This window comes from Camarhynchus parvulus, chromosome 1 (assembly GCF_901933205.1).
Source record: "Camarhynchus parvulus chromosome 1, STF_HiC, whole genome shotgun sequence".
Taxonomy (NCBI): domain Eukaryota; kingdom Metazoa; phylum Chordata; class Aves; order Passeriformes; family Thraupidae; genus Camarhynchus; species Camarhynchus parvulus.
In genome coordinates, this window is record NC_044571.1 from 114,215,618 (window position 1) to 114,235,834 (window position 20,217).

Consider the following 20,217-nt stretch of genomic DNA (forward strand, 5'->3'; position numbering starts at 1 on the left):
GTCCATGGATGGGATGTTCAGGAGCAGTTATTCTGCTGGCAACATGCAGCATCTCTTTCTTTTTTAGACTCAATGTCTAAAACCCCTTAAAAACATAATTAGAATTAGTCTGCTGTTTGAGAAGTCCAAGATTTTGACCCCCAAGTCGATTCCCAGAGTGTTTGAAGGACACCAGGAGCACATTCCTCTCCAGGCTTTTTCCAGCCTCCTGTGTGACAGCAGCTCCTTCAATTTGAGGAAACACTCTCTGTACTGATGAAGATTTTAGCTCAGCCACTGAACCACAGAATTAGCTCAGCCCAATTCCATTTAACACAGTTGAGGATGCTGTCACTCTGTCACATGTCCCCACTGCTGGGAGATTTTATGGCACTTCTTTTCCATCAGTTAAGTCTCAAAATCTATTTTTTTTTCCTCCTGGAAGTCTGCTTTCCATTGAGAAGGGACCACTGAGTGTGGTGCTGGGAGGTCCTGAGCAGCAGAGCCTGTTCCTGCTTCCCAGAGTGGTTAACATGGTTTAAAATCCTGCTGTGATATTAAATGGTATTGATTTCAAGAGCTGCAAAAATTGTTTATAACAGAACCACAGAATGGTTTGGGTTGGAAGGGACCTTAAGGACAATCCAGTTCCAACCCTGTGCCTTGGGCAGGGACACCTGTACCTAAACCAGGTCTCTCCAACTTGGCCTCAAGATTTATGAGAAACTCTATACAAGTTTCAGCATTTTCATTCCAATTGTAATTTCTGAATTTTAATTTTCATAGTTTCCTTGCTAGTTTAGTGCTTAGCTGTGTTACCCACTGGAAGCTTTTTGTTCTCCATAAAAATTGAGCTGTCAGCTCTCTGGACATCAGGAGATTTCCAAGGTGGAAATTATTAAATGCTGTCTAAGATGTACAAGAAGCAATTCAGAGTCCCCAAAAATCCCTATCCTTCGGTGATTTGGGGTTTCCTCTCCCTTGGGTGTTTCCTTGACCATGTGCCCACTCAGTGCTGCCTGCACAACTGGGGACAAGTGACATTTTGTAATATCCAGGCCAAAATGCCAGAATGCTGCAGTATTTACATTCCTGGCTGAGCAGGGAGGACATTGCCAGCCTCTGGCAGGACAAGTTACTAATAAATTTATGGGCTTTTTCTTATTCTGTGGAGTTGTTTTCATTTAATTCCTCCAGAGTTTTTCCTTCAGGGGAAAGGAGGGTGGCCAGCACAAATCCAGGGAAACAAAAATTGTTTCATGTTCCATGTTCAGGCTTTAATGGGAAGAAATGCAGCTAAAGACCTTATTAAAAGCACAGAAACCCAAACAAAACACAACAGATCCCTTCCAGAATCATCCACAATAAACAGTTTTATGGAATATGTGGAGGAGACAAAACCAAAAGATTTTGGCAACAAACCCCTCATTCCTGTTTCATCAGCCTTGGAAAGCTCCTGAGCCTGGGGATCCACTGATTTTATGGCAACTGGGAGACTGAAAACTTGGCAGTTAAGGGGAAGAGAGGGTTTTAGCAAGACTGGCACAAAGTCCAGCTCTTCCTGGTGCACACTGAGCTCAAAAGGCAGCTTCATTTGGAAGTGCTAAAATCCTACAGCTCTTCTGAGGCAACACCACTCAGAATCAACACCTCAAGCAACCAAAAGTCAAAGTGAAGGGTGAGATGTTATTTTTCATCTGCAGTGCTTGGGAATGGATGAGCAAGGAATGTTTTGAGGCCTTTCTCAAGATTTTTACCTGGGGCGTAGCCGGGGCTGCTGGTTGGATACATGTTGGGATTGTAGGCTGGGGCAGCAGTGGGATAGCCTGTTGGATAACCTGAAAGGAGAGGAAAACAGCATTAGGATTTTAGCAATTCAGCAAGGATGGCACCCCTGAAGAGCAATAAACAACATGTGTGAGCACAGAGGCCACCAAGGGAAAACACAGGTGGATCCTCTGGGGATAGGAAGGACCATGAATGTGCTCCACCTGTGAAATCATCAATATTTCATCCTTATTCCTGTAGGAAACAAGGATCAGAATGCAGGTGTGCTCACTGTGCTTTGGAGAAAACTGCTGGGAAAATCCATACTCTGAACATGGAATTCATGTACAAAACCCCACCAGCAGAGCAACACTGGAAAGGATTTCCTGGGCTGCCTGGCAGCCCTTTGGAGAGCTCAGCACTCCCATTAAACAGAGTTTCTTGCAGAAGGGAAGGCAGGGATCCTGCAGGAAAACATGCCAGCCTTGGATTCACCCATGGCTGCACAAGTGCTGTTCCCAGGAGGGACCTGATTACCTGCCAGGCCACCTGGAAGGACCCTTTGGAGCCAGGCAGGGTTTAATGGGCACTTTGGGCAGGGCTGCAGAGCATCTTCAGCTTGCATCAGCCTCACTGGCAGAGGTCAGAGGGAGTTCAGGGGAGCTGTGTGATGGAAATGAGGGGCTGGAAATCGTGGCACAGCCCAGAGCCTGTGTGCACCCACACAGTGCAGGTGTCCAGCATCCAGCTCCTACTTCACTGGAAATTCCTGTGCTCTGTGGAGAGCACAGCCACAGCCTCTGCACCTTGGTCTGCTCTTTGCCACAGAATCACACCATGTCCTGCGCTGGAAGGGACCCCAAGGATCATCCAGCCCAACCCTCAGACACCCCAGATCCCACCCTGCACATCCCTGGAGAGCTCTCCAAATGCTCCTGGAGCTCTGTGGGTCTGTGCCCACTCCCTGGGGAGCCTGGGCAGTGCCCAGCACCTCTGGGGGAAGAACCTGTCCCTAAAATCCAACCTAAACCTCTCCTGGCACAGCTCCAGCCCTTCCCTGGGGTCCTGTCGCTGCTCACCATTTTGCTTTTCATTTCCTTCAATTTCTTGCAGGTTTTCCCTACAGAGAAGAGCCACACCTGAACAACTCCATCCTCCTTAGGTGCTGCTGAGTAAATCCCCGTGGCAGAGGGAGCAGGACACGTTAACCCTGCTTTGCTGGTGGACAATTTGGCTTTGCTGAGTGTCACCACTCGGTTTATCTGTGTGTCCCCTTGGCCAGCACCCCAGAGCAGAGCCAGTGCAAAGGCCCTTGGAGAGTGTTTCCATGCCAAGCCCCACTGACACTGCCTGCTGGCTGCCAGCAAAGGCTGGAAGGAGGTAATTAGCAGTGGATTTACACCCATCTTTTTAAATATTTTATTTTATTAAATAAAAGCCAGCATGGGTCTGTATTTCCCTCTTCTGAGCACCAAAAGAGCCACAGCACAGTCCCCCCTCCCACACCCCAAATCCCACTGCTCCCAAACCCTGGCACCACTGGCTTCTGTGGCAAAATGTTGAGGTTCATTTGAATAAATCTAATTCAACAGTCATGGCCACTGTACTGGAATAAATGACTGGATGTTCTACCCTCTCATTTTCATCAGTGATATATTTGGCTTCTAAATCAGGTTAATTAAAAATTGCTGTAGTTAATGTTGGATAAGCAGCAGTTTAACAAATTTTTTTTGGTTGTTTTTTAGGCTACAGAGAACTCTGTTTTCATCGTAGCCAGGAATATCTAAACCCTTTCAGCAATCAAGAAGCTCCTTAGGAAGTTATTTGCAGATCCAGTGATTGCAAGCAGAGCATTAATGATGAGGATCTTAAATCAGAAACATCCCTTCTCTCCAGCTCATTAGAAGACAACCATGTCTTTCCCAGGACATTCATTGCTCCATACTCCTCCTGTTTCCTCCTGACAACCTGGCCAGGGTGCTAAACCAACTCCAGCTCACTTCTTGCGTATTTTCCCTAAAATTGTGTATTTTCCTGTGTTTCTTCATGGGATTTTATCTTCCTGGCACATGGTTTAGTGGAATCCCAGACTGGTTGGGGTTGGAAGGGACCTCAAAGACCATCCCAGCTCCCAGCCATGGGCACAGATGGTGATGGCTGTGTGTGCCATGGTGTTGGGAAGTCCCCTGCCCATTTGCAAGGGATCTAGGTGACAGGCTCTTGGGGCTCCAAGAGGTTTTTCTGACCTTTGCTGCTGGAAAATCCCCCCAAATAAGCCCTGAATTCCACAAACTGCTGCAGTCTTTAGTAATAATCCTTAATTACCAGTCCTCAGTCACCAGCCATGACAAACACAGTCCTGTGGTGTCACAAATGTTTCACCTGTGCACTCTGAGATGCCACCAGCACTCACACACTGCCAAAATCAGGAAAAAAAACCCTCCTTTACTCAGACCAAAATTTGCAATGTTGGGGTTATACCTTAAAAAAAGAGCCTGAAATAAGTCAAAGCACAAGAAAAGCGAGGCTTTGGGTAAGATTTTCCATTCAGCTGAGTTTTGAAGGATTTGTTTCAGGCAGATGGAGGAAACTGTGCATTTATAGAATCCCAGAATTGTTTCACTTGGAAAAGACCTTCAGAACCATCAGGTCCAAGCCCACCCCAGCACTGCCAAGGCCACCACTGACCCATGTCCCCAAGTGCCACATCCACACCTATTTTAAAACCCACCAGGGCTGGGGACTTAACTGCTTTTTCTCCTTTTTTTGGATTTATTTTCTGCTTGGCAGGACTCTTCCTTACTGTGGTACCTTTTGTTGTTCTGAAGGTAAGTTATGGCTGGGTTTGCATCCATTTCAGCTCAAATAAATATGATTTCTGTCAAGGAAGCTTTAATAGCTTTGGACGCCAAAAGAAGCCCTGCTCTGCACTATCTTCCACTCTGATCTCATAAACTTTGATAAGTGCTGACCTCCAGCAAGAAAACTTGTCCTTTCTATTTTAAGGAAAAGCAGAGATGGGAAAGGTACAGGAAAATTAGTGTGGATTGCTCCTTTTTTTGGACATAGTGAAAAATAAGAAAGTAGCAGAATCTGGGGCAATTTGTGCCAGAAGAAACATGCCTGGAAATTCCCAGCACTCAAAATCCAGCAGGTTTAAAAATACATGAGGCATTTTTTATTTAGCAGGGCCTGTTGTGATTGGACAAAGGGAAAGGTCGCAAACTGCAGGAGGGTTGATTTAGATTAGATATGAGGGTGACCTTTCTTACAGTGAGGGTGATAAAACATTGGCACAGGGTGCCCAGAGCAGCTGTGGCTGCCCCTGGATCCCTGGAAGTGTCCAAGAGCAGGTTGGACAGGGCTTGGAGCAGCCTAGGACAGTGGAAGGTATCCCTGCCCATAGATACTGGATGACCTTTAAAAGGTCTCTTCTGACTCAAAACTACTCCATAATCCTATAATTTTTATATCCTACTGGTTTTGAGCCTTTAGGATTTGTTTGTTGGCTCTTCACCCCCCAAATAACCCCAAATCAGCTCCCACATGGAAGAAGAAGCTGAGCTCCCCCATGATGCTCCCCATGCCTTACATCCCCTTCGGTACAAAACAAAGTCTGGATCCAACAACCAGGAATGATCTCAGGAGAGGTGACAACACCAAAGCATGCAGCATCCTGCTCTGATTTTCCCCCTGGAAAACCCAAGACACCTCCTGTAAATTCCTGTTCCTGCTGCTGACAGTGCTCCCCTCCTGCCATGTCTGTCCTGCCTCGTCACCTTGAATGAAAAACAACAGCAAGAGGCTCAAACCCACTTGACATATAATGTGAGGAACAGAAAGAAAATATCCTTTATTCCTATGGATCTGCACATGACAGGACTCTGTCTCTTCTGGGCTTGAGGCCTTGCACTGGTGCAGAAGGAAAGAAAATGAGATGAAAAATATTGAACAAAATTTATTAGATTCTTCGTAGAAGAAATCCAAAGTTGTTTTGTGGCTTATTTTAATTTAATATCATCTCCACAATCAATAGGAGTAAGAAAGGCAGTGTTCATTTAATCTCCTCCCCGGGGAAAACATACAGCACTCCAGCTCTGGGAAGCACTGGCTGAGCTGCTTTAAAAATCACCACACAATAACTGTGCAAAGCAAAAAGCACATGGGGCTGCATCAAGCAGGTATTGAAAAGCCATCTTTAATTTTTCATGTATTTTAAATGTTTCTGTATCAAAATCACCTAAATAACACCCAAACCATGATAATACACAAGTGCTAAAGCTCTGAAGGTTCTCTTGAAATTCTTGAAAGAGAATTTGCTTCTCCTTGGCTACAGAACCCATGCTTTGGTTCATGGTCTCAGCCTCCCACCCACTGGGAATTGTCACTTCCAACACTGAATTCCAGAATGTGCCATTTCACTTTTTCAAGAGTAGTTTCACTGACCATTATCCGATGAAGACCTTAATGGCTACGAGCAGCTGACATTAATTTACAAGACAAAGTATTCTCCTTCTTTCTTTTCCTTCACCAGTCCCAAGCAGCAGAGACTCCTCAAAGTGGCCATGTCACAAGGATTTTTACAGGATGATAAAGTCCCTTATCTAAGGGCAGGACAAAGCACCATGAAACCACACTTGAGCTCCTTGAGCTGCCAAGGACTCCAGCTCCACACTTGCTGCACTGAGAGCTCAATTAACCACCAGCAATCCCTGGAAGGAGAGGGCAGGCAGCCACACAAAACTGTCCCTCTTGTGGCATTCATTGCTCTGATGTGGGTGAATATGAGATAAATCTGAGATAATATGAGATAGATATGAGGTAAATTTGCTGCCCAGGGCACAGGTGAGTCCCCATGCCTGAAGCCACGTGGATGTGGTGCTTGGGGACGTGGGTCAGCAGTGGCTTTGGCAGTTCTGGGGGAATTGCTGCACTCAGTGGTCTTGGAGGGCTTTTCCAACCTGATTCTGCGCTTCTGTTTTACCAATCCTCCCTCTAAACCCTGTTAGCCACTGTCCAGCCCTTTGTTTCTGCTCAGTGACAGCTCTGAAGCTGCAGCAGCCCCAGGAACATTGCTGCTTTATGATCACCTCCTCGGGTCAGCCAGATGGAGCCAAAGCATTTTCCCCTGCAAAACACTTTCATGTTCTATTTTAAGCCCATCCAGCATTTCTCATTCTTTAGCGCCCAGCTCTCAGAAACCCTTCAAAAACAGGATTTACAAGCACCTTCTCAGGACAAAAACGTGAGAAGCTTCATGCCTTCAACTACTCGCAGCTGTAAATCCATTCCCTTTCGAGCTATTGGGAATTCATTCCTGCAGAAAATCCCACGTTGGGAAATGAATGATGTGCAGATTTGGTACTTGAGGAATTACCCCAGAAGTGAGAAATGAGAGAGCAGACACCATGTAGGCTCCCTGGCACAGCTCCACCAAAGCCTCCAGCAGCCAGACTCGCAGGAAAGGCTCTGGAAGGTTGATTGCTGGGAGCAGTGACAGCAGCAAGAACGTGCCTGGAGATGTGATGGAGAGGGGACACGGGGAAAGGAGCTGAGGAGGACATCTGGGAGCTCCTCCTGCAGCGGAAACCAGCCTGCAGAGAGGAAGAGCTCCAGCATTTCCCAAAGGACTCGCAGCAGGGGTGTCACCAAAGCTTGCTCTGCCATGGCATCAGCCAATCTCATTCCAGAAGGATCTTCCCAGCCTGCCTGGCTCCTCACACAGCTGCAGAGCTCCAGGCTCTGCATCTCCTCCTGCCTTTTGGAATATCCCTCAGCACGTGGGATTTAGGGAGGTGACCTCTGAGCAGCTTCTCACACAGGGCAGTGCCAGACCTTCCCTGCTCTGTTTAAAATATCTCTGGGTGGATCCTGCTCTGCCAGCTCAGGGCAGGCAAGATGGGATAACCTTTCCTTCCTTCCCTCATCACACTGATCCATTTGAACACATTTCCATGGTAAGTTGTACCCAAACCCCTCCCGAGGCCCCTACAAGCAGCCAGGTAAATGCACCTGGATGCTGCAGGAGCCCAGGGGCTGGAGCAGGTTTCAGTTCCCACTGATCATCCCACATAAGCACAGCTACCCCATCACTCACTCACCTCCTTGCCATGAAACTATTCCAGCCCACTCATGCTAAATGCATGTAAAAATAGAGGAAAAGCTGAAAGCAAGGGTGGGACTGTTCTGAAGAGCAAGTTAATGGATGGTTGAGAATCCAGCACTTCTGAAGGCTCTGAGGATAATAAATACATTTGTTCCCATGAAAAAATGCCACCCCCTTATTACTGTTTCAAGCCTCATCAGCCCGAGAGTGGAGCAGTCAAATGAATGTGGATGCACCAGACACAGCAAGGGCTTTAAAAAAAGATTTGCTCTCACATTTGACAATCTCACTCCTGGAGACCTTTTACAGTGGATTCTTTTTTCCCTGAAGGGTCCTTCCCTTTATATAAACAGCAGCTATTGCTTGCTCATGACACAGAGCCATGCAAAACCAACCTCTCACTGTCCCAGGCTGCTTCAAGCCCTGTCCAGCCTGGCCTTGGACACTTCCAGGGATCCAGGGGCAGCCACAGCTGCTCTGGGCACCTGTGTCAGGACTCACCACCCTCACAGGGAGGAATTCCTTCCCAATATCCCATCACTCCAGGCCCACATTCCCAGGATGCTGAAGACATTACAGAGGGGGAGGAGGCTCCCCAGGAGGGGAGGCAGCTCTGGACTTGCAGAGCAGAGGATGAGGAGGGAGGAGTGCAGGTGCTCTCTGGTGAGAAGAGGTCTGTACCTCCTTCTGTCCTTCCTCTCCCTCCCCAGGATCACAGCCTGATCAAGTTCCCTTGGTGTGAAAGCACAGCTCCTTAGGGAATTTTCCTCAGGGCCTTATCCACATTTTACATGGTGAGCACAAGGCTTGGAGCCCAAGGATGGGAGCCCAAGGATGGGAGCTCCACAGGTACCACCTGTAACAAAACTGCAACCCCACAGAGAAACCCAACCACCCCAAAATCCCCACAAACCCCACAGGGATCTGGCAGGAATTATTGCCTCCTTTTGATTCCCATTTCCTTTCTATTGCACAGGCTTCCAAGAAAGCACCGCTGACAGGGCTGGCAGTGGCACTAGGGTGATGGGGACAAAAGCTCCAGCCCCTGGCAGGGCAGCTGAGCCACGTGGCACTGCCTGTCTGTCCCCATCCCACAGGGTCACAGTGGTGGCACAACCGGGTCCTGCCTGCCTGGAGGAGCTTTTCCCAGCTGGAGCTCAAAGGCAAGGGGATGGATGGATGGATGGATGGATGGATGGATGGATGGATGGATGGATGGATGGATGGATGGATGGATGGATGGATGGATGGATGGAGGATGGATGGATGGATGGATGGATGGATGGATGATGGATGGATGGATGGATGGATGGATGGATGGATGGATGGATGGATGGATGATGGATGGATGGATGGATGGATGGATGGATGGATGGATGGATGGATGGATGGATGGATGGATGGATGGATGGATGGATGGATGGATGGATGGATGGATGGATGGATGGATGGATGGATGGATGGATGGATGGATGGATGGATGGATGGATGGATGGATGGATGGATGGATGGATGGATGGATGGATGGATGGATGGGAGGATGGATGGGAGGATGGATGATGGATGGATGGATGGATGGATGGATGGATGGATGGATGGATGGATGGATGGATGGATGGATGGATGGATGGATGGTGGGGCCTCTCTGTCCTGAGGAGCTGCAGAACCCTGGCTGCTTCCTGCTGGGAATTTGGCTGGGCAAGAGATGATTTTGCGCAGAGCTCTGAGCTCTTCCATGGGACTTTGTGGTTGCACCATGCCACACGTCAGCTGGAAGCTGTTTCCTTCATCAGGCCAGGAATTAGGAGAATTTACAAGCCTAAAAAGATATGAAGGAAGTGACAGAAGCACTGTTTTGGACACACATTGCCCTGATTTTCTCTTGCTCAGACCACACTTGCTATCAAACCATTTTTTAAGACTCTCTTTTGCAAGCTGTAGGACAAAAGAGATTGTTCCATTCTTATTTCCATTCCACCTCAGTTTTACTTCCCACCTACATCCAAAACAAACCTCCCAGGCCTTACTGCAGCTGTCTGGGTATGGGATGTGTTTGGATGAGCAAAACTCATCCTGAAAACTAGGAGCAACTGTCCAAAAATATTAGAGAGATTGCTGACTGCTTAGTGAACACACTATAAATAAACCAGAGTGACAGAACTTGTCAGACTGTCAATCAATATCACTTCTGGGCCACAGACATGTGTCACATCCTCTCCTGTGCTCAGACAAGGCTCTGTGGGAAAGAAGTTCTGGAAAAGGGTTTAAGTTGTGCAATATTGATTCTCCTTGCAATTATTTGCTTCATTCTGTATTTGAAGAATCCCAAACAGGGTATGAACAGCCCCTACTGATAAAATAAAAGGCTTTGTTGCTCCACAGAAAGTGGAAGCCTGAGATAAAGAAGCTCCTTTGCAGTTTTTCTTAAATACTCAATTGTGGCTCAACCTTATCCAATAATGCTCCCCAGAGAAATATTCAGCTGGAAAGATTTAAAATAAATTAAGATGGCAGAAGAGTGCTCAGCTTGAAACAGACCATGTTTTAGAACTCCAGGACGGTTTAAGTTGGGAGGAACCTTAAATCCCACCAGTTCCACCCCCTGCCATGGCAGGGACATCTTCCACTGTCCCAGGTTGCTCCAAGCCCTGTCCAATCTGGTCTTGGACACTCCCAGAAATGCCTTCATTTGCTTTTCAACCACGAATTTGCCATTTCTCTGAATTTTTGGAGGGTGAGGAGAGCCTCACCTGGATGCTCCTGGTGTGCTCTGGCAGAGTTTTTATGGCAGCTCCTGAGGGTGAGAAGGCCCTTTCTGGAGGAGCTGGGAATGGAAATGCAGGCAGGACTCCGTGCTCTCCATGCCCTCAGGTTACAGGTTACAGCAAGACATTTACAATAATATTTACAATATTTACAATAGCCCTTTGTGATGTCCAAAATGCACTTGTTCATCTGGCTAATTTTCAATCCATCCTTTTCAGCTCTGCTCCCAAGCCAGGAGCCAAAAAGAGAATCAGTTAAAAACTCAGTTTTCTGCTCCAGCTGTAATTCCTGCTCTGTCAGAGTGTGCTCCATGCAAAACCTCTGTGCTTCCAGCTAGGGAAAGGCAACTGCTCCACATCCCTGATGCCTTCCTAGATCCTGGAAATGGGAATTTGTCCCTGTTTTCTGTCTACTGTCATTTCTTCTTTCTGCCAACTTGGTGTTTGCAAGGTACAAAATAGAATCCTGGAATGGCTTGGATTGAAAGAGGTGATGGCAAAAAGCTCCTGGCTTATAGTTTTTCTTATTCCAAATGCTTGAATTGAATTTGCCAGGTTTGGAATTGCCTTAAAAAATGGTATTCCAGGTGTGTGGCCAAAGCCAAGGTGCCCAGCACTGCCCTGAGCATGATCAACGATTAACACAACAGAAACTGCCTGGTAATTAATCAATTAACCAGTAATCCATCAATTAATTGACTAATTAAGTCTCTCTATAGCACAACATAGTCCTGGCTCCCATCTCTGCTTTTTACACTCCACTTTGTCCTCTGGCACTGGCAGCATCCTCCTGATTTCAGCCTTGATTCACACCCTTAAACAACATCTCTGGGGACACCAAATTTCCTTTTTCAGCTCATTTTAGTAATAGGCAGCTCCAGAACAGTCAAAACAATGCTACAAATCAAATTACTGCCCCAAAGGGCCAGTTTCAAAGTACAAACGTCATGATTTTCATTTGCAAAGCTAAAAATTCAAAATGATAAAATATTTAGGGTTACAAGAAGAGGCCAAACTCTAGGAAGACTCAGGTTTAGGGATCACAACAGCCTTAGATATTGAAAATTTTAAATGCTCATTAACTTTCAGATGTCCATATGGTATTTTGGACATTTTGGCCTCAGACCAGAGAAGTGAATTGCTCTCAAATCCATTGGCTATGGACAAACACAGCAGCAGATGGAGCACGCAGAGAATATTAACAAAAGCAGGTTTTGGGTGTTAAAAGGCTTAATGGGTCTCTCACATGTATTTGGGCCAGGAGATGGGATTCAAATTATGCTTGGGGGAAGCTGAGAATCCCTAATATTTGAACTGGCAGAACTCCACAGTGCTGTTTGAAAAACGGCTCTGGTGGAAATAAAATCTGATTTCACCAGCTTGGAAGGGCAAAGGTTCTGCCAGAAAGGCAGCAGGGATACAGTGATCCCACACAGATCCCTTATCTCAAGGTTTTTGTTACTGATTCTCCAGCCAAGAGCTGGGATGAGATTCCCTGTTCCACCTGACCTTTGAGAACCCCACCAGCTCCTGCCCAACTCACCAAAATCCAGGGAGGAAGAACAGCACTGGAATCAAGGGACTGTGCAGAATTTATTACTTCTGGTTCATAAACTGAATTTTTCAACCCCCAAAGAAGTGTTATAAACCATGCTCATGGCCTATAATCCCTCTTCTAAAAAAAAAAACCACAAACCTAAGCAATTTCTGGGAATACTTGAATTAGAGTTATGTTTTTGCACCTGGTGTTCTGGTAGAGTGTCTCTTCAGAAAGCTTAGGAAGAAAAAAAATAAATACAAAAAAGCAAATAGAAATCCTTTCCCTCCATCCTGTAAATATTTTATTCCTTACAAAAAGCCCAGAAGAAACTCCAAACATAATAAACCCCACAGCTGAGGGATGTTTTAGCACAGTTTTCATTTGCTTGCTTTAAAACAAGGATTTCTACACTGGCCCAATTCAGCAAAGCAATTACTAATTAAGTAAATTACATTTTATGCTTGAGGTGCATCCTCCTGGTTGCTCAGGCAGGTTAAAAGTGATAAATTTGTTGCAGGTCATCTTTTACTTGTTTTTTAACACAGGGAAGCAGGCAGGCTTGTTCAAAAAATAAAAAAAAATCCCAAGATTTGTGTGGGGCAATTATTTCACATGGATAACTGGGAGACCCCTGTGACTCTCAGGATGGATGGCAGATGGAGAGCGAGGGAGGAGGATGGAAAATGATTTCATGGAAAGGATTGTCCAGGCTGCCCAGGGAAGTGGTGGAGTCCCCATCCCCAGAGGGATTTAAAAAATGAGGTTGCTCAAAGCTCCATCCAACCTGGCCCTGGAGACTTCCAGGGAAAGGGGAATTAAAGGCCCTGGGGGCACTCTCTGCCCCCTCATTTCAGAAGGGCAGTGTTGGGTTGTGTTTAGGGAAGAGCTGTGACTTTAACATCCCCCAAGGATTTGGGGATTCTCTGCTGTGATCCCAACAATCCTCTCAGGAATTCAGTCCAGGAGCTGATTTCTCGGCAGGAACGTGGGGACCTGGCAAATCCAAAATGAGTCATTGTACTGCAGGTAGGGAGGCTGCCTTAAAAATAACACATCCAGCGTGGCTGGGAAACAGCAAAGAGGATCAGCAGCTCCCTCCAGGAATAGCAGATTGGAGTAATGGACTGGGATGGAAAAGGGAGAGGGGGAAAAAGAGAAAAGCTCAGGAGTGAAAGGAGTGAAAGGCACGATCTCGAGCAAAATAAAATCAGAGGGTTCACATCAGCCCCCTCCTGTACTGGGGGCTGCTGGATTGGAAACATCAGCTTAAAAAAGAGAAGATGACTAATTATGGTTTGGGACTCAGAATATCAGCAGGCTTTGGTTTTACCAGCAGAACCTGAGGGATGATTTAAGTGAGGAGTGAAGAGGCATCCAGGGGAATCTCTCAGATGGACTTAAAAATGGTTACCAAAAAAACATACAACAGTATAAAACTGCCATTAATTCATGGCATCAAATATACTTCATAAAATACCATTTGGGGCACTTGAAACTGAAAATAGCAATATATACACTTAAGTATGGATTATGGAGAGAATCATTGAATGCTTGGTGGAAGAGGACATTAAAGCTCATGCAGTTCCCCTCTGCCATGGCAGGGACAGCTTCCACTGCTCCAGCTTGCTCCAAGCCTCATCCAACCTGGCCTTGGACAATTCCAGGGATCCAGTGGCAGCCACAGCTTCTCTGGGCAACCTGTTTACTCTACAGAGCCAAAACTATGGCAGGTTTTGCCTTCTGCCTAAAAACGTTAACAGGAACAGTTGAGAAATAAAGGATTGGCCGAGGTCGTGTCTACATTCAGAAATAACTAAAATAGGTAAAATAAACCAAGTTTGTATTTATCCTGGCACAACACGACTGGCAGCACAAGGTCCCTCACCAGTTCTTCTGTAGGCAGTGGTGCTGCTCTCCCTTTAGATGCCCTGAAATCCTCCTCTGCCTGGATTTGTGCCTCCCACTCCATCTCAGCGGGTCGCAGACCCCCTGTCATCCACAAAGCCCTGGTCTACTTCCAAGCAGGCCAAGCAGAAGCAGCATCTATTTTATTGGATAGGGTTCTTTTAAAAGCTCTATGGAAAGAATGCACTGAAATGATTCTAAGTCCTCAGCCCTACAAAACACTGAGACAATTCCTCATCTCTGAGCTCTTCATGGATTCACACATTGCACAGGTTCCCAGAGCAGCTGTGGCTGCCCCTGGATCCCTGGAAGTGGCCAAGGCCAGGCTGGACAGGGCTTGGAGCAGCCTGGGACAGGGGGAGGTGTCCCTGCCTGTGATGGCAAAGGAGGCTCTGAGGAAGCTTTCCCATGGCCTAAAGAAATCAGCAATTTCCTCCAGGAACCTGGTTTTAACAGACTGATGGGAAATGGAGCTGCCTGAGGAAACACTCCTGAAGATTTTGCTGCTTCTTTTAAACACAAGCAAGTGCCAGTTCCAGGTCACCTGGCAAACATCAAGCGGGTCCAAGGCAGTTTGATGTCCCCTCAGTGACATCCCGGGTGTCCCTGCTGGCACAAAGTGACTCCTTTGGGTCAAATACCCACCAGGCAGCTGCTCAGGCAGTGCTCCTGTTCAATGCCAATGAACTTCTGCAGATTTCCAGGACAAGATCAATGCCTTGCAATTAATTTATCCCAGTGACTGACCTCCAGGTTCTCCTCACAGCAATAAATTGAGGGAAATCACAACAGAACAGCAGTTTCATTTCCCAGGTGGAATTCTAACATGTGGCACTCACCCCCTGCTTCTCCAGGTCACCCACAGCTCAAATCTAAGCTGTTGTCCTTAAGTAAAGTAAAATGAGACCTGAGATCCAAAATCCAGCTGAAGTCAAGCAGGGCCCCAGCACTGCCATCAAGAACTGGGCTTTCTGCCCCAACCCTTCTCAAAAATTACAGGACCAACAGCAATGAAATTGGGAAATATAATAGGAATTGAAAGACTCGGTTTTAGCATTTAATTTCCAGTAAAACAAATTAATTAGAAATCTGGAATTCTCTACATTTACTTCAGAAGCATTTCAGGAAATGTATATTAGTTCAAAGTACCACAGAATCCCAGACAGGTTGGGTTGGAAGGGACCTGAAAGCTCATCCAATTCCAAGCCCTGAGTGGGCAGGAACACTTTCCTCTACCCCAGCCTGCTCCAAGCCCCAAGCAGCCTGGACACTTCCAGAGATGGGGCAGCCACAGCTTGGGAAATGTATCACACTTGCAAATGTCAAGGAGAAGAAATGACCTGAGGCCAGTTTGTCACTGTCACAGCTCTGGCTGAATAAGGTTTAAAAATGCATGAAGACAATCATCTCTTTTTGCAGCAGGTTTTCCTCCCTATCAAAAATAAACTAACACACAAACCATTTAAAACAGCTTTATAAAGGGCTCTCACAGGCTGTAAGTCACAACTAAAAACGCTTTCAATGCCATAAAATGGGAAGCAAAGTTTTATAGCAGAATATTTTGTATAAAATTTCAGACTGGTTTGAGTTGGAAGGGACCTTTAAAAATATCCAATTCCAATCACCAGCCAAGGGCAGGGACACCTTCCACTATTCCAGGCTGATCCAAGCCCTGTCCAGCCTGGCCTTGGACACTTCCAGGGATCCAGGGGCAGCCACAGCTGCTCTGGGCACCCTGTGCCAGGGCCTCACCACCCTCACAGGGAAGAATCTTTCCCCAATACCCCATCTAATTATAGTCATTCCATGACCATATTCTTGTGAGTTGTAGTGCGTGGGGAAAGCAGGAGAAAAAGCTCAGTGTTGAGAACTGTCATCAGTCCCATGGCAAGCTGCTGGAGACAGTTTTTGCAATAAATGCAGTCCTTTGGGATCCAAAGTCTGACCACAGTGCCTTGGACTGGTCCAGGGTTATCAGCCAAGTGGAGGAAAGGAATTTCCAGCATGGGCCTATTTAACAGCAGAAGTATTTCAGGAAGAGAATTATTGTGGGTATGATGTCACACATTCCAGAGAACACTTAGATGTGCTCACTAAAAGGAAAGAATGGAATGGAAGGAATAGAAGAGATTAGAATGGAATTGTTCCGTTGGAAGGGATCTACAACAATCAGTCCAGCTGCAAACTGGGTTCAGTTCAAAGGTTCAGTCAGAAAAAATTGATATCTGCAGCTTCAGTGCTCACCCCGCAGGATCCTGAAAAACTGGAGAATAAAAAATGTTTGGGAGAGCAGCTCTGGGAAAATCCCCTCTCCTCAAAGGCAAGAGCAACAGCACAATCCTGGGAAATCCATCCCACACACACAGAGTCCATACCCCAGCAGCATCTACTTATGTGCTCCTCTGCCCTTCCCACAGGGCTTCCATTCCATTCCATTCCATTCCATTCCATTCCATTCCATTCCATTCCATTCCATTCCATTCCATTCCATTCCATCCCACCCCATCCCATCCCACCCCATCCTGTTGTGTCTTTCCCTCCTCCCCTACCCCTAATTCTGTATCTGGCAGGGCCCCATCCCAAAGGGCCAAGGTCACATCCCACCTCCCTTCCCACGCCCTGCTTCACCCAAGGACACCCTGGCTAAACCCAAACAGGTGACATGTGACAGGTCACACCCCAAAAGCCATGTCCACCACATTTCTCCCTGTTCCTCTCCACGGTCCCCCTGTCAGCTGTGACAGGTTTGCTCCTCAGACCACCCCAAATTCCTGCATTTTCACACTGGTACAGCAGAGCCTTTGCCACCCAGCAGGGCAGGCAGTGCCTCACCTGCTCCTCTCTCCTGGCTCCCTTTAGTCCAGCCTGGGAATATCTCTCCCTGCACTCCAGTCCCTGAGGATCAAGGAATATCCATCTCTGCAGACAGAGCTATGAATAGTCACTCACCTCCCAGCTGCAAATTCCAGGCTCTTCACAGCCAATCCTCACCCTCCTTAAATGTCTCTTCTCATCATTATAACCCTCTCAGCCTACTGAAAGCCCAGTGTTTTAATCTTGCAATATTAAAGATGATTCTAGCAGGCACTTCAAAAGAAAAGGAGCCAATAAGAAACAAACAGCTGGAGGTCAGGGTCTTTCCCTGCCCGGCTCACAAAATAAAGAGGTGAGATTCCTTCCCCCTTCAGTTCCTCTGTGCCAATTTTAATTGCTTTTCTGACATCTACAGAATGTAATCTTCTTCCTGTGTTGTTCCTAGGATTAGGGCAGGACGAAGGTAAAGCTATTTTTGATTAATATGGAAATCAGAAATTACTTTCCAGAGAAAACTGGGGACTGTTCCTAATGCTGCTTTATCTTTGGGGAATTACAAATCTGAAGAGTAACAAGAGTGAGATGGCAGCTCACTGAGTCTTCCAACCTGTGCAAAATATGCTTAAAGACTTTCAAAAATCTCTTCTGATGGAAATATGTGATTAATATAGTTAAGGGAGTGTTCAAGCTGAAGACAAAGAGAGTTAAATCCCCACAGAACAGAGAACATCAGTTTATCTGGGGGGGAAAAAAGGTGGGGAGGCCACATGGTGCTAAGAAATCTTCCTGTGTTTGAGGAGAAAGGTAGTAGTTAATGGAATGGTTAAATTTGTTCCCAATTCAATGCTGCTCTTGCTGAAGAACAAATATTCCTCATGACCATTCAGCTGAATTTCTAATGGGTGAAAATGTGAAGAATCTGGTGGCACCCAGCTCCTCCTATTTGTGTGAAGGGAAGAATTTGGGGGGAAATTAATAAATACAAGGGGATGGAGTCAAAGGACAAAAGGGGATGACTTTAAACTGAATGAGGGTGGATCTAGATGGGATATTGGGAAGGAATTGTTCCCTGGGGGGCCCTGGCACAGGTGCCCAGAGCAGCTGTGGCTGCCTCTGGATCTCTGGCAGTGCCCAAGGCCAGGCTGGATGGGGCTTGGAGCAGCCAGGGACAGTGGGAGGTGTCCCTGCCATGGCAGGGGTGGGAATGGATGGGATTTAAGTCCCTCCTAACTCAAACCAGTTTGGGATTCTGTACCTGGGGATAAAGACTCAAAGCCATGTCAGCATCCCCATCTTCCTGCCAGCAGTGCCTGCAGGAGTAGGAAACTGGAGATGATTTAGGAGTAAAAAAGGGACATCCTGGCAGGTCCAAGCCTGGGGAATTTCCCTTGAGCTCCCTGTGAAGTCCCCCCCAAAGCCCTGTTCCCACAGAACCATGTGTGTTCACTGAACACTGGAAAACCAACCATATACTGTACTGCTTCTCTTTAATGTTATCATTGGATGCATGAGATTTAATGGGCTTTTCAAATGGAATGGCAGCACTTCTGCTATGCTTGGAAACAAAGGCATTGACTCTGCCTACCAGAGAGGAGTGAAAAGGAGACAACTGCATTTTATCTTGAAAGCCCTCAGACACTTTCAAACAGATACAGGAATCAAAAGCTCTGTGTAAAGAGAAGAAAAGCCCTTCAGGACCTCTTGGGCCACGCTTCTGTTTTTAAAAATGACAAGCTGTGGGAGTAGGATATTTAGTGTAAAGATACAATGTGGGAGCACGAGGCTTGGCATGTCCAAAATTGATTTAGATGTGGGAAAATACTGAAGCCTGCAAACTCAGAGGTTCAGCTTTGTGTGCTGGAGAGAAAAAATACACGGTGACATTGGCACGTTCAGTGGGGATCCAGCAGTACAATGGGGATATTTATATATATATATATATAAAGTAATTCCCCATTGTCCTGTCCCTGCAGGCCTTGTGCCCAGTCCCTCTGCAGCTCTCCTGGAGCCCCTTCAGGCCCTGCAAGGGCTCTGAGCTCTCCCTGGAGCCTTCTCCTCTCCAGGTGAGCACCCCCAGCTCTCCCAGCCTGGCTCCAGCCCTGCAGCAGCTCTGGAGCCTCCTCTGGGCTCTCTCCAGCAGCTCCAGGTGCTGCTGCTGTGTCCCCAGGGCTGGGGCAGCTCTGCAGGTGGGGTCTCACTGGGCACAGGGGCAGAATCCCCCTTTTCCTGCTGCCCAGGATCCCTGGGGGATCAGCCCAGGGGATCTGGGCTGCTGGAGCACATGGCCAGATTCTCCTGCACGAATACAAATTACACAGTTATAATATTATTTTAGCACTTGGCCATGGTGACATTTCCTGCTGCTAGGTGGCTCTGGTCCTGCCAGGATAGATTAGCAAGGCTCACCAAACATTTTGTTTGGCTGAGGAGCTGCTGAAGGGCACTGCCTCCTTATTAAAAGTGCCACAGGAGCCCGGTAACATTTTCCTGTTGATCTCCACTCTGCTCTGATAAATGGAAAGCTCATCCCTTCCTCCAGGAGGAGAGGAGACATTTTTAGGAAGGGAAGCCAATTTCCCCTCAGTGTTATTGAGTTAAACCAGGTAGTTGAGTTTCCAAAGGTATTAAGGTCGTTTTGTTGGTCTCCCACTGAGCACTGGCCAAGCTGCCGGAGCAGCCCTCAGGAACGGACACAGAGGAACTTCAGCTCTGCAGGCAAATTCCTACAGAGCATGTGCTCCAGCAGGGAGGGGAGGGTCAGGACATCCATCCTGACAGTGATGGAACACATCTGAATGCACAGAGCTTAGAACAATTACTGCTGAGCAGCCCCCAGCACACCAGGGGCGAGAGAAAGGAGAAAAAACCAACCATCTTTGGAGAGATGAACAATCCTTCTCGTTATCAACACTTCATTTAGTATCTTAGTTGCTTAAACCCAATTATATCCAGAAAAGACAACTGTGAATGAAGAGGATCTGAGCAACCCCAGATAATGGGAGAAGATAAAAACCCACTCCAAGAGTAATGACCTGATTTGGCATTCATCAGTCGCTGGGTAATGAGCAAATGCTGATTTCAAATCTAAATTCATGTCAAATGCTTCTGGATAAAATTAACTCCCGGCATATTTCAAAACACCCATTCCAAGTGTCGCTGCTGCTTCCTCCTTTCCCCTCCAGCAGACCAGAGTCTCTTCCACAGCTCCTGCTGTTCCTCCTTCCACCACTTGCCACATTTTTCCAGGCTCTGGTCCTGGAAATGTCCAAGGCCAGGTTGGAAGGGGCTTGGAGCAGCCTGGGATAGTGGAAGGAAGGTGTCCCTGCCCATGGTGGCCTGCT

The 20,217-nt window shown here is 46.9% G+C and overlaps 1 protein-coding gene across 5 annotated transcripts in view; it reads right to left on the bottom strand.

The window, feature by feature from the left end:
- FAM168A (family with sequence similarity 168 member A) overlaps positions 1 to 20,217 on the bottom strand; it is a 123,753-nt gene that overhangs the window by 9,664 nt on the left and 93,872 nt on the right. For all 5 annotated transcript variants that reach the window (XM_030962903.1, XM_030962887.1, XM_030962895.1 and 2 more), the window contains one exon: positions 1,737 to 1,817. In XM_030962903.1, coding sequence (XP_030818763.1) covers positions 1,737 to 1,817 — 81 coding nt within the window. The remainder of the gene's footprint in view (positions 1 to 1,736; positions 1,818 to 20,217) is intronic.